The sequence below is a fragment of the Camelus bactrianus genome, chromosome 21 (assembly GCF_048773025.1).
Source record: "Camelus bactrianus isolate YW-2024 breed Bactrian camel chromosome 21, ASM4877302v1, whole genome shotgun sequence".
Lineage (NCBI taxonomy): Eukaryota > Metazoa > Chordata > Mammalia > Artiodactyla > Camelidae > Camelus > Camelus bactrianus.
Genome location: NC_133559.1, coordinates 29,805,547 through 29,819,250, shown reverse-complemented (window position 1 = coordinate 29,819,250; position 13,704 = coordinate 29,805,547). Strand labels below are relative to the sequence as shown.

General features: G+C 39.6%; 1 protein-coding gene, 1 non-coding gene and 1 pseudogene across 2 annotated transcripts in view; 2 read left to right on the top strand and 1 right to left on the bottom strand.

Moving 5' to 3' along the window:
- Positions 1–1,797: 1,797 nt before the first annotated feature.
- On the bottom strand, positions 1,798–10,301 carry LOC141574396 (reactive oxygen species modulator 1 pseudogene; annotated as a pseudogene).
- Positions 10,302–10,801: 500 nt separating this feature from the next.
- NIBAN1 (niban apoptosis regulator 1) overlaps positions 10,802–13,704 on the top strand; it is a 143,292-nt gene continuing 140,389 nt past the window's right edge. The window contains exon 1 of the mRNA XM_074349949.1: positions 10,802–11,089. Within this exon, the coding sequence (XP_074206050.1) occupies positions 11,035–11,089 (55 nt within the window). The 5' untranslated portion in view covers positions 10,802–11,034. The remainder of the gene's footprint in view (positions 11,090–13,704) is intronic.
- Positions 12,152–12,223, top strand: TRNAA-AGC (transfer RNA alanine (anticodon AGC)). The gene has a single exon. It is a non-coding gene; the product is annotated as a tRNA-Ala (tRNA).

Here is a 13,704-nt window from a genome sequence, read left to right as displayed (position 1 = left end):
TCCTGCCAATCTGATTTAGTTCTAATCCAAATTCTGCCATGCTTCCACTTAATTGCAGCGTGACCCAAACTAAAATTTTGAATTTTATGAATATAATTTGTAAAAAATGAGATTAATGAGGAACTAAATTTGTGTATATTCAGACTGTGATGTGGAGAAGGACTAGTTCTCTTGCCAGAATTTGAGCCAGCTGATTTTAAATCTGAATTGAAATTAGTGTATATGTAGAGTCAATCATGAATCAAATGCCTAGAATGGAAATAAATCAATTTCAAAACTGACTGTAGACAATGAAAAATGATTAGGAAAAGAAAAGCAAATTGTCCTATATTGTGCTAGCTGCCATTTGTTGGCACTGGCCACAAATCACTCACAGAAAGCAATGTCTACTTATATCTGCTTTAATCAGCTATACAAAGAGATACAGCATAGCTATAGAAAATTTTCATCTTGCATACAGGTACTATAAAGCCTTATATAGGTCAAAATGCTTTTGGTTGGGAAGGAAGGCCAATTCAAACTTAACAAAAATGGGGAGAACTTGTTTCTTGTAACTGGGGAAGGTAGAACTGATGTGACATCATCAGAGAAATCTCTTCTTTCAATCAGAGGCTCTCCTTCCACTGGACAAATGTTCATTGGCAGCTCGACTCATATCCTACTAGTTTATCAACTCAAGGGAGAGAAACAGTTCTTTTCAATAGCCACAGTAGAGAAATCCTGGGCAAGAGCTTCATTGGCCCAGTTTGGAAACAGACTAACAAAATGTATTTCAAAGGCCCTCACGACCCTAGTTTACTCTTTCTCCTTCAAAACTGTTACTCCTGCAGTGAGCTGATTTTAGCTGAATTTTAGAACATAATCTGATTAAATGGATTCACCTTAAGGTATTTAATTTGATAGCTTTATCATTTGCAGTCTAAACCGACAACTGGTATAAGGTCAAAGTAAGAAAAGGCATTTAAGGCAATGTGGATAAAGACAGTTTTAATCAGGTACAAGAAATCATGCCAATGTAGAAGGGTATATTCTTCCCATACACAATATGGACACCTCTCCCCTGCTACCCACACTATTTGTGAGTGAAATATCTGCCCTTAGTATAGGCAGTAAGGGATGCATCGTCTGTAGAGAACAGAAAAGCAGTAATAAAACTAAGTCAGCTTGCATTCTTTTTATCATCATGTACAGAAAGGCTAAACAATGTCAGTTATGTAATATCCACCCCCACCTTGATGGACCAGTTCCACTGGGGTTCCTTACCAACACTTGCAAGCATACCAGAATAGAGGTCAGAGCCCTGGCATGTTGTTTTTCACAGCCAGTGATACCTGACTAGGAGAATTAATGTGCTGGTGACTTGCATTATAAAGAAAAAGTGAACTGAGATTGTAAGAGGAAATAATCAGAAAACTATGCTTTACAAAATGGATTATAATTAATGTCAAACTGTGTTATAAGCAGTAAGTACAAGTTTGTAATATAAATAATTGAATTAGCACCCCCCCCCCCAAGTAAATTCAATAGGAAAAGTCTGTTCTGGAAGAGTAATTTATTTGTCAGCTGAGCAAAAGAAGTTTTATAAGAAATAGCTGAATGATGCCAAATGACTGCTAAACTAATTTAAGGACAAGCATATGAGTTTGATTTGGACCAGAGTCTCTGTCTTCCCTCGTTGCTTTGTATTCCAGGCCACACGGAGTATCACCGCTGGTCCAGCAGGTGGCACTCTCCTCTTTGTGCGCTGTACTAGGCTAACAACTAGTCCAAATACAAGCATTTAGAGCCTTTGGAAGAACGCATAGTGTCTGTTTATCTATGGCAATACTATACACTTATAGATTTTACCAGGGAAACTGTGCTGATCTGTTCTTTGTCAGATTTTTTTTTAAATTTATAGTACATGGGCTGGTACTGATGGGAGTGGGTGGGTGCAGTGGGCAACTACTGCCCTCCTTAGTATTGAATGCCCATCCCGATGGCCACGAATGTTTCGAAAGTGCTGCCACTCTGCATCATAGTTTTCCCAGGGCTGCCCATCAGCTCCCAACCCCGCGTTCTCATCCTGAGACAGGAGAAGGTGCCAAACAGCCCCGGCCATCATATTCACCTCGCAACCTATCACAAAGCCCATCTTCACGCACTGGAAGCAGTTTGCTGGATGGTCCTGAGGGACCCACTGCCACAAGCATCTCGCTTATGGCCTCGGTTGCGCCTGGTCTTTGTCAGACTTGAAAATTGGTACATACACATCTAAATGCCCCATTGGTTCTAGAGCTTGTCATCCTTACTTTTAAGCCTTTATTGGTTTCTGTTAAAATACTTTGACTTCTACTCTGCGTCTAAGGTCTCACACAATGATCGAGATCTATATAAAATTGTGATCATATTTGAAAACCACATTGAGCAAAAGCAATGTTTCTCAATTAAAAAAAAAAAAACCTGTCTCTTTCTAATACAAATTGCACACACCCCTGGAGCTCCTAAAACCCTCAAGAATCACTGATAAGCCAGAAGCTGAATTCCATCTTCTACTATTTTCTCTAGAGATTTTATCCAGCTTACTTTTCTACAGTTTGTATTACAAAAACAACTTTTTACATCTTTCAAATATACAATTAAAATATAACAGGCACATATTTTCCCTTTCAAAATTGATCCTAGTGCCCTGCCTCTTGGAAACTGTGATTAGCTGGTCACAAAACAAAGATACTATAATAAGCATAAGAATAAAGAGAAGTATGTGTTATTACTTCTATGCAGTTTTTTCTTTTAAATTGAAGTATAACAAGGGAAACAGTACACAGAACCTCTAATTTAATACAGGTATGTATTCAAAATAATAAAGTTCAATAAGTAAAGGAAAATAAAAACTATGAAAACTATGAAAAAAAGAGAAGTAACATTGATATGTTAATAAAAACAATGAATAGTTAAACAATTAATAAAACATCTTTTCATTTATTACCTGTTGTCATACTAGCTTCATTTAGAGAGTGTTAAATATGTGCTAGACATATTAATGTGTATTAAGTGCATTACATATAAGACCTTATTTAATTTCCACAGATAACCTATTTTGAAGAAAAGAAATATGAAGCTTAGAAATTTTAAGTTACGTCCCCAAATCATGAGGCAAGTCAGTATCAGAATGAGGACCGGAGCTTCTAAAGCTTATATCCCTGAAAAAGACAGAACATATTTGATTTTTACAACAATCTTGCTAGTAAGTGAAGGAACTTCATTTAAAAAAAAGTTCATAAATGTCTTTCAATAGTTAACCTATCTTATACAACAACCTATAAGAGATACTGTTAATAAGATTAGGTGTCCTTAGAAATTGTACAACGAGAAGAGGGGAAAGGAGTGTTAAGGAGAGATGGGAGGGGGCCAGAGATGAACTGATTTTACAATTTGCCTATGGTTAGCAGAATCTTTGAAGAAGATTGTTCAATAAAGAACATTAGGGAAGTTTTGTAAGCAAAATGTATTTAATCTGCAGTGTGTGCTACACAGTAAACAGGTCAGTGTCTTCAATATCTTATAAAACTCTTCAAATCAAAATAAGAAATCAATAGGAAAAACAGAAAAGTACAAGAACAGTCAGTTCAGAAAGGAACATGTATGGCCACAAAAATCCATGGAAAAAATAATCTTTCTCGTTAAGAATTTCAAAATTAAACAATAGAAGGTGATAACTATTTCAACTCCCAAATTGCCAAATATTAAAAGGAATAATAATAATAACCTTAGATAAATCCCTTACACTTCTTGACCTTGGTTTCCTCATCTGTAAAATGGTAATAATAATAGTGTCTACCTCAGTGGGTTTTTGTGAATATTAAATTAGACAACTGATGTAACCTAAGTGAGTGTATACTTATCAAGTCACAAGTCAATCAAGTAATTACAGAGTTCCTACTCATATATTACAGGGCAGTACGAGATATTCGGGGAAATGGAAAGTTGAGATTGTCCCTGCTCTACAGACAGTTAAATTCCCAAGCAGACAGATGTCACTAACTCAAATCAACATGGCACACAAGGGGTTCACAGTTCTATGACATGCAAAGAAACCCCAAAACATGTACATTTTCAAGGTACTAAATGTCTATTAAACTAATTTGCTCCTTTTAAAAAAGGTAATTTAAAAGAGTGAATTCTATCTCAATTAAGTTGTTAAAAAAAAGGAAATCATTTTAGTATGTGACATTTACCTGAAAGAAATGGTATTAAGAGTATTTTAAGACAACACTGATACAATACAAAAACTAACATTGCAAAGGAAATTTTCTAAACTAGCTGACTTGAATCATATGAAAGATAATGGTTCATAAGTGGTCCATAAATGATAATGGTTGATAATGGTTCATAAAGTTACTGAATTATTTGGAAACTCATTTTTAGTGTGTGCTTAATAACATGATGCCCACTCAGGATCTGCAAATATTAAATACTATGACTAAAATAATGAATTCTTTAATTTTCCCTGTAAACCAGTTGAGGAAAAAGAGCTTTATTTGTTTGTGGGGGTTAAAAGGGAGCAGAAGAGCTTTCTTAATGTAACATCAATGATTTTAAAGGTCTAATTAAAATCCACTTTCTCTAGAAAATTGCTTTTGGTCAACACTTCTGTCCTTACTGATAATAAAAATCCTAGCTTCCACTTCCTGAATACTTACTATGTCCTGGGAATATGTTAAGTACTTCACAGACTCAATCAAATTTAATTCTGATTACACTATGAGGTAAATGTTATTAGATCCACTTAAAAATAAGGAGAGAAAGAAGAAAGCCATAATTGGAAAGGCAATAACTACAATGAGTTGCAACAGAATAAACATGAAGATGTAAAAGACATCAAAATCATTAAAGGTGGGAGAGGGGAACAAGAAAATACAGATTTTTTTTCTTTTTTTTCCACTCATTTGAGGATGTGTTTGAGCTTATATGACTATCAGTTTAAAGCAAACAGATAAAGTAATGGGTTAATATACTCAAAAAACAGGGTAACCACAAGTCAAAAGCATACAACAGAGTCACAAAAACCAAAAAGAAATAAAGATAATACAGAAAAATTATCAAACCACAGAAAGAAAAAGAAAAACAAAGGAACAAAGAGGAAATACCAAATCAACTGGAAAACTAAGTTCAAAATGGCAATAAACACCATCTATCAATAATTATCATGAATGTCAATGGACTAAATCCTCCCATTAAAAGACACAGAGTGGCAGGTTGGATAATAAAACAAGAACCTACGGCATGCTACATACAAGACACCCACTTTAGGGAGAAAGAAACACATTGATTGAAAGTGAGGGGATGGAAAAAGATTTAATGCAAATGGAAATGACAAGAAAGCAGGAGTAGCATATACTGATCTCAGACAAAATCGACTTTAAAGCAAAGTCCATAAAGATAAAGATGAACACTATATAATGATTAAAGGAGCAATACAAGGTGAGGGTATTACATTCATTAACATATATGCACCTAATATAGGAGCACCTAAATAAATCAAATACTATCAGACATAAAGGGAGAAATTGCTGGGAAAACAATCATAGTAGGAGACTTTAACATGCCGTTAACATCACTAGACAGATCTTCCAGATAGAAAATAAATAAGGCAATGGAGATACTAAATGACACAATAAACAGTTGGACTTGGTTGATATTCTTAGGACATTACATGCCCCCAAAATAGAATATACATTCTTTCAAGTGTGCATGAAACATTCTCTAGGATAGATCAGGTACTCAGGCACAAAAGAAGCTTCAACAAATTTAAGAGGATAGACATTATTTCAAGCATCTTTTCTGACCACAATGCCATGAAACTAGAAATCAACCACACACACAAAAAAAGAAAAAAAATGACAGCATGGAGATTAAAGAACATGCTACTAAAAAAACCAATGGTCAATGATGAAATCAAAGAAGAAATTAAAAAATACTTTGAGACAAACGACAATGAAAACACAACCACACAAAATGCAGCAAAGAGCAGTCCTGAGTTCATAGCGATACGGGACTTCCTCAAATAAGAACAATCTCAAGTAAACAACCTAAATTATCACATAAGAAAATTAGAAAAAGAAGCTCAAACAAAACTTAAAGTCAGCAGAAGGAAGGAAACAATAAAGATCAAGGAGGAAGTTAATAAAATAGAGATTAAAAAAAATAGAAAAAATCAATCAAACAAAGACCTGTTTTATTTTAAAGAGTAAACAAAATTGGCAAACTTCTGGCCAGGCTCACCAAGAAGAAAAGAGAGAGAACACAAATAAACAAAATAAGAAAGGAAAATGGAGAGATTACAACCAAGACCACATAAATACAAAAAAAAAAAAAAAAAAAGAGAATACTGTGAACAACTATATGGAAACAAATTAGACAACCTAGAAGAAACGGACAAGTTTCTGTAAAGAAACAGCCCACCAAGACTGAATCAAGAAGAAATAGATCACTTGAACAGACAATCACTAGAAATGAAATAGAATTAGCAATAAAAAAAACCTCCCTACAAACAAAAGTTCAGGACCAGGTGGCTTCACTAGGGAATTCTATGAAACATACAAAGAAGAACTCATACTGGTCTTCTCAAACTCTTAACAAAAGATTGAAAAGGAAGGAGTACTCCCAAACTTACTCTATGAAGCCACATCACCCTAATACCAAAACCAAAGACACTACGAAAAAATAAAATTACAGGCCTATATTGCTGATGAACATCGATGCAAAAATCCTCAACAAAAAATTAGCAAACAGAATCCAACAGCACATAAAAAGGATCATACACCATGATCAAGTTGGATTCATCCCAGGGACACAAGGATGGTTCAACACACGCACATCAATCAACATACACCACATCAACAAGAGAAAGGACAAAAACCGCGTGACCATCTCAATAGATACAGAAAAAACATTTGATAAAATTCAACACCCATTTATGATAAAAACTCTTACCAAAGTGGGTACAGAGGGAACATAGCTCAACATAATAAAAGCTATTTATGACAAGCCCACAACCAGCATAATACTTAACAGGGAAAAACTGAAAGCCTTCCCACAAAAATCTGGAACAAGACAAGGCTGTCCACTCTCACCACTCCTATTCAACATAGTCTTGGAAGTCCTAGCCACAGCAATCAGGCAAGAGAGAGAAATAAGAGATCCAAATTGAAAGAAAAGAGGTAAAATTATCACTGTACATGGATAACATGATAGTATATATAGAAAACCCTAAAAGATCCACACACAAAAAAACTAGAGCTGATAAAAGAATTCAGCAAGGTAGCAAGATACAAGATCAACAAACAGAAATCAGTGGCATTTCTTTACACGAACAATGAATTAGGAAAAGAAAATAAGAAACAATCATTGTTAAAATTTCTTTCAAAACAATAAAATACTTAGAAATAAATCTGACCAAGGAGGTGAAAGACTTATATATGGAGAATTATGAAACACTGATTAAGGAAAGATTAATTAAAGATGACTTAAAGAAATGGAAAGATATCCCATGCTCTTGGATTGGAAGAATCAATATTGTTAAAATGGCCACACTGCCCAAGGCAATCTACAGATTTAAATTTCTTTGGAGGGGGAGGTTATTAGGTTCAACTATTTATTTATCACCTTTGGTGGAGGTAACTGGGATTGAACCCAGAACCTCATGCATGCTAGGTATGCACTCTACCACTGAGCTATACCTTCTTCTCAATCTTCAGATTTAATGCGATCCATACCAGATTACCCAGGACATTTTTCACAGAATTAGAACAAATAGCCTAAAATTTAAATGGAATTACAAAAGACCCAGAATTGCCAAAGCAACACTGAAGAAGGAGAATGAAGCTGGAGGAATAACCATCCCAGACTTCAGACTGCACCACAGAGCTGCAATAATCAAAACAGCATGGTATTGGCACAAAGACAGACATATGGATCAGTGGAACAGAATAGAGAGCCCAGAAATAAGCCCACATACCTATGGTCAATTAATCTTTGACAAAGGAGGCAAGACTATACAATGGAGAAAAGACAATCTCTTCAGCAAGTGGTGTTGGGAAAACTGGACAGCAGCATGTAAATCAATGAAGTTAGAACATTCCTTCACTCTATACACAAAAATAAACTCAAAATGGCTTAAGGACTTAAATATTAAGACAAGACATGAAATGTCCTAGAAGAAAATATAGGCAAAACATTCTCTGACATAAATCTTAGCAATGTTCTCCTAGGGCAGTCTACCCAGGTTATAGAAATAAGAGCAAAAATAAACAAATGGAACCTTATTAAACTTATAAGCTTTTGTACAGCAAAGGAAGCCATAAGCAAAACAAAACAACAACTTATGGAATGGGAGAAAATATTTGCAAATGATGTAATGATGTAACTGACAAAGGTTTCATTTCCAGAATATATAAATAGCACATACAACTTAATAACAAAAAAACAAACAACCTAATCCAAAAATGGGCAGAAGACCTAAACAAGCAATTCTCCAGTGAAGATGTACAAGTGGCCAATAGGCACATGAAAAGATGCTCAATATCACTAATTATCAGAGAAATGCCAATCAAAACTACAATGAGGTATCACCTCACACCAGTCAGAATAGCCATCGTTGAAAAGTCCACATAGGATAAATGCTGGTGAGGGTGTGGAGAAAAGGGAACCCTCCTACACTGTTGGTACGAATGTAGTTTGGTGCAGGTGTTACGGAAAACTGGAGATTCCTCAAAAAACTAAAAATATTCTTACCATATGACCCAGCAATCCCACTCCTGGGCATATATCCAGAAGTAATTCTAATTTGAAAAGGTACATACACCCCAATGTTCATAGCAGCATTATTTACAATAGCCAAGACATAAAAGCAACCTAAATGTCTATCGACAGATGACCAGATGAAGAAGTCGTGGTATATTTATACAACAGAATGCTACTCGGCCGTACAAAAGAATGAAATAATGCCATCTGTAGCAACATGGATGGACCTGGAGATCATCATTCTAAGTGAAGTAAGCCAGAAAGAGAAAGAAAAATACCATACGAGATCACTCATATGGTAAAAGTAAAAAGAAGACACTATCAACTCATTTACAAAACAGAAAGAGACTCACAGACATAGTAAACAATCTTATGGTTACTGGGGGTAATGGAGGTGGGAAGGGATAAACTGGGAGTTCAAGATTTGCAAATATTAACTACTATATACAAAATAGATTAAAAAAACAAATTTCTTCTATATAGCACAGGAAATTATATTCAATATCTTGTAGTATCCTATAATGAAAAAAATACAAAAATGAATGTATGTATATATACATATGACTTAAACATTATGCTATATACCAGAAATTGCCACATTGTAATGATTTTACTTCAATAAAAAAGAAAAAAAAAAAAGGAAATACATGCTGGATGATGCTAAGTTAAATGAACAGAAATAATAAAGGGTAAGATGCAGAGAGATGAGGGCCAATGTTAAAATATGGGGTTAAGAGAAGCCTCTCTGAGCTGTTAGCACTTAAGTGGAAATTTGAATGAAGTGAGAGAGTTGGAGCGCGAACTACATCAGGGAAGAGCGCCCTGGGCTAAGGAAGAGCACGTGCAAAGGCCCCGAACTTGGTGTGTCCTGTTGGAGCTAAAAGGTCAGGGGCTCAAACAGCACAGGGGGAGGCAGGGTGGTGGTAGACAAGAGCTAAGAGGAAGCAGGGCCTGGTGACAAACTTTGTGGCTTTTTCTCTGAAGGAGAGAGACCAGTTTGCAGGCCACTGTAATTATCCAGGTGAGAAATGATGGGGTTGATAGCAGTGGGGATGAGTAATGGCCAATTGGATATATTTTGAAAGTGGATTTGAAAGAATTTTCTGATGGATTGGAATGTGGACTGTGAGAGAATGGTGTGAGAAATCTTTGTGTTAAAATGCTAGATAATTAACTTTGGAGGGAAAAGGCTTCAAAGTCCCCATAAAGTGAACAGCCCATTTGGCCTTGGAGGTTAAGTCAATAGGAGTCACTAAAATCTGACTGCTAAGAATAGGAAGAAAAGAGCAGTGACCCTTCCACCAAGTTGGTTCTTGTCTGGGAGAAGCTGCCAAGTTAAACAGTGGTTGTGGGAAGAGAACAAATGCCTTTTCTATTTCCAGTTTGTCAAGGAGAGGAACGGAACCTCAAGGTGTAAGAACAGACTGGGATCAAGTCTCAAGCAGTTTCAGGGCTGGAGCATATTGTAGGATCCAGCCTTAACTTTCCCCTAACTTTTTCTATTTTTTTTTTCTCTTTCATTCTTCACACACACACACCCCCCGCGCCCTTTCCGGCCCCCCCCCCCCCCGCTCAACTTCTTGACTGCAGGTAGGTAGTTTACCTTCGGTTCTCAAACTCAGCAGGGGTCAGAATTACCTGGACTGCCTGTGGAAACACAGATTGCTGGGCCCCACGCCCAGAGTTTCTAATGGGGGCGGGTGTGTTTGTGTGTGTGTAGAGGGGTAGAGAGGGACGGTGCCCAGATTTTGCATTTCTGACAAATTCTTAGGTGATGCTTGAGAACAGCTGTTGCTTCTTTTACCTCGTACTGGAGGAGAGGGTGTGCACAGCAAGGGGATCTTGAACTCCACCTCAAGGGATGTGAGAGGGAAGGTTTCAGCTCACAGAGGTCTCCAGTCGCCAGGGAAATTGTCTTCTTACCCCAAGGTGAACATAAGAAGCAAAAGCCATCCAACAGAAGGAGCGGGAAGTCCTTCAAGGATAGACATCCCCTCGGAGCTCACTCAGCAGTGAAGGAGGGCGGGAAGTCAGCCCCGGGCCAGCCCACGGATCCTGAGGGCGCGGACCCAGGAGGAGGCGCCCCAGAAGGCGGCGCCTCGCGGAGGAAGTTTCCCCTGCAACTGCAGAGCCCAGATCGCCGCCGCCTCCACGTCCAGGAGCGAGCAGCGGGCGCCGACGGGAGTGCCAGTGCCCACTCCGCGCGCGGGCCGGGCAGCCGCGCGCGCAGCATCCTCCCGCACCGTCGCCATGGGCGGCTCGGCCTCCAGCCAGCTGGACGAGAGCAAGTGCTCCTACATCCGAGGTACGCCCGCCGGGGGCTTCCCGGGAGCGCGGCGCGTCCGCCCGCCCGCCCGCCCGCCCGGAGCCGGGGGCCAAGCTGGGCGCCCAGGCTCGGGCCCCAGGGGGCCCGACTAGGGCCGTGCTCGCAGCGTCCCCGCAGAGTCCCCTCCACCGCCGCCTCCCCACCTGCGGGTGCAGGGATGCCAGGGGCGGACGGCGCCTCCCCGGTCAGGGCTCGCCCAGCAGCGGGGCAGCTCTCCGGTGCGCCCTGGCCGGGCCGGGGGATGGAGCAGCGGGGGGAGCGTGGGCGGCGGTGCTCTGGGAAGCGCGGCAGGACGGCTGGGAGAGGCAGGTGCGGGCTGCGGGGTGGGGGGCCACCCCGTGTCCTCTGCTCCGCTCCGCCCCGCCTCGGTGTCTGCTCTGTACCCACCACTCACTCCCACCCCCGCCTCCATTCCCCCCACCCCCCACCCCAGCAACACCTCGCCCTCCGGTACCCGACGCTGGAGTCAGTTCTGAGCTCTTTGTGAACTTGCCGCAAAGAGAACAGCGGGGATATCCCTCGCTTCTAGAGATTTCCTAGGGGATTCCCGGCCCATAAAGCAGAATTTCCCTGCTGGTAATAATGTTCGCTGGTTTTGTACAATGCGGTGTCGGCCACTGCTTCACTTGAGCTTCATAATGTCACTTGTGGATGATTTCATCAGAGGCAGAAAGGACAATGTCATTACGTTCCCGGGTTGTAAGGTTCTGTTCCCCTCCCTTCGTGGAGAAGGGGGTGGGGGGAGCAAAAGAGGGACATCAGCATATCGTGTAACAGTTGCTAAGATCACAGATGGGGAGAAACCCACCTGGGAGACCTTCAGAGCTGTAATGCTGTAGTCAGTGTGCGGCAGAAGAAAGCAAAAACCAAGCTGAGCTGAAACTGCAGGAAATCATGATTCTTTATCTTATGGGTGTAATTGGCCTCTTTTTTTCCCTTCCCCACAAACCTTGCCCACAGCCACTACCTAACATTTGGTTATCTTGTGAACTTACTGGTTTTCTGACTTTAGAAATACCTTCTAAACCAGGTGTTTGGGGGGGGGGTATAGCTCAGTGGTAGAGTGTGTGCTTAGCAAGCACAAGGTCCTGGGTTCAATCCCCAGCACCTCCATTTTAAAAAAAAAGCAAAAAGAAACCCAACCAGGTGTTATACTCTGGGTTTTACCCTAATTCTGTTTGTTTGTTTGTTTGTTTTTAGTTAAGTTCTTTCTGATACCTCTTTCTAGCCCCTGAACCATTTCCTAAGAGGAAAGCATTTATTTCATGTCCTTTTTCCATATTTGTTTTCAGTCACCACAACATTTAAAACCATTTAAAAAGGATCTCAAATCAGGGCACTTGAGAGCGATGTAATTGATTTTCCAGACTTCTGCTCTGGTGCTTTATGGATCCAGGCAGAGGATCATTAACAACCCACACTGTCAGGGGATAAAACTTGGTCAAGTATCCCTTTGCTGTTTATTTAAAATGCAGAAAAGATGGATGACTTACTTATATTAGAAAAAGACCTAAGGTAAGCCTGCCTTCGTCTTAGAAATGTGACTACATGCTTGTTGTTTCTACCAGTGTGTAGTGGACTGAAAGAACAATGTAGTGGAACTTTGTGAGACGGGGCTTGCCTTTAGTCATTAGCAAAATATGTGCATGGCATTAAACAGAGCTGCAGCATGGCCATCCACAGTGATCGCTGTAAGTCCAGCAATGCGAGCGGTTAGCTTGCTTGAAGAAGACGTCATGGTTACCACAATTGCTGCTCATGCCAGGACTGTGCTCGTGATAAGAAAACATGTTACCTTTTTAATTCTGAAATTGTTTTTACACATACAAAAATATGAGACAGCTAATGGACAAGAAGGAGTTGTAATGAATGTGTGCTGAAGGCATAACACTAAGAGCAGATTGTGTGACAGCCATTGTATCCTCTAGTCTTGTTCAATTTTATCTCCTTCTTTGCGAGGGCATTTGCAAGGTATGCAGGGGCGAAGGGCAGAGGAGAGTTAATGTTAGAGCACCTCCAGAGAAAATGAGACGTTGCCTCATCTGCGAACACTAGTCTTGCCAAAAAAGAAAAGAGCGTTGGAAAAACGCATGGTGCTGTGAATTGTTGGTGCATGAGCAAGTGAGGGTCATGAGCCTGTGATTTCCTGATGGTTTTGAAGCCCCAGATCTCGGGAAAAAACCCACAACACTGTCTTCCCTGCTTTTTGCCCATCCTTCAGTCCATAAATATTCTCAAGCTTTGATTTAATTATAAGCAGTACAGTTGACAGTGTGACAGTAAAGTTTAAATACAACTTTATGACCTTTCTCATAAAGGAGCTGCCAGTGAAATATTATAGATTTGAAAGTTCCTGTAGCTAGGACAACAAATTTCTTTCAAGCTTAATAAACTTCGCTGCTGTGGAGAACAGCTAGTCACCATGTTTGCAGTGAGTTTTTTAAACTTAATCTTGTATGTCTGACAAGCAGCCATTCTCTTACTGTGCTAATGATTCTAAATCCACATTTACTTTTCACCAACTTATTTAACAGCTGTCATTTGGTTCGTGTGCTTCAAGTCTTTGTGTTAATAGTGATCCTTGTCACATGGAT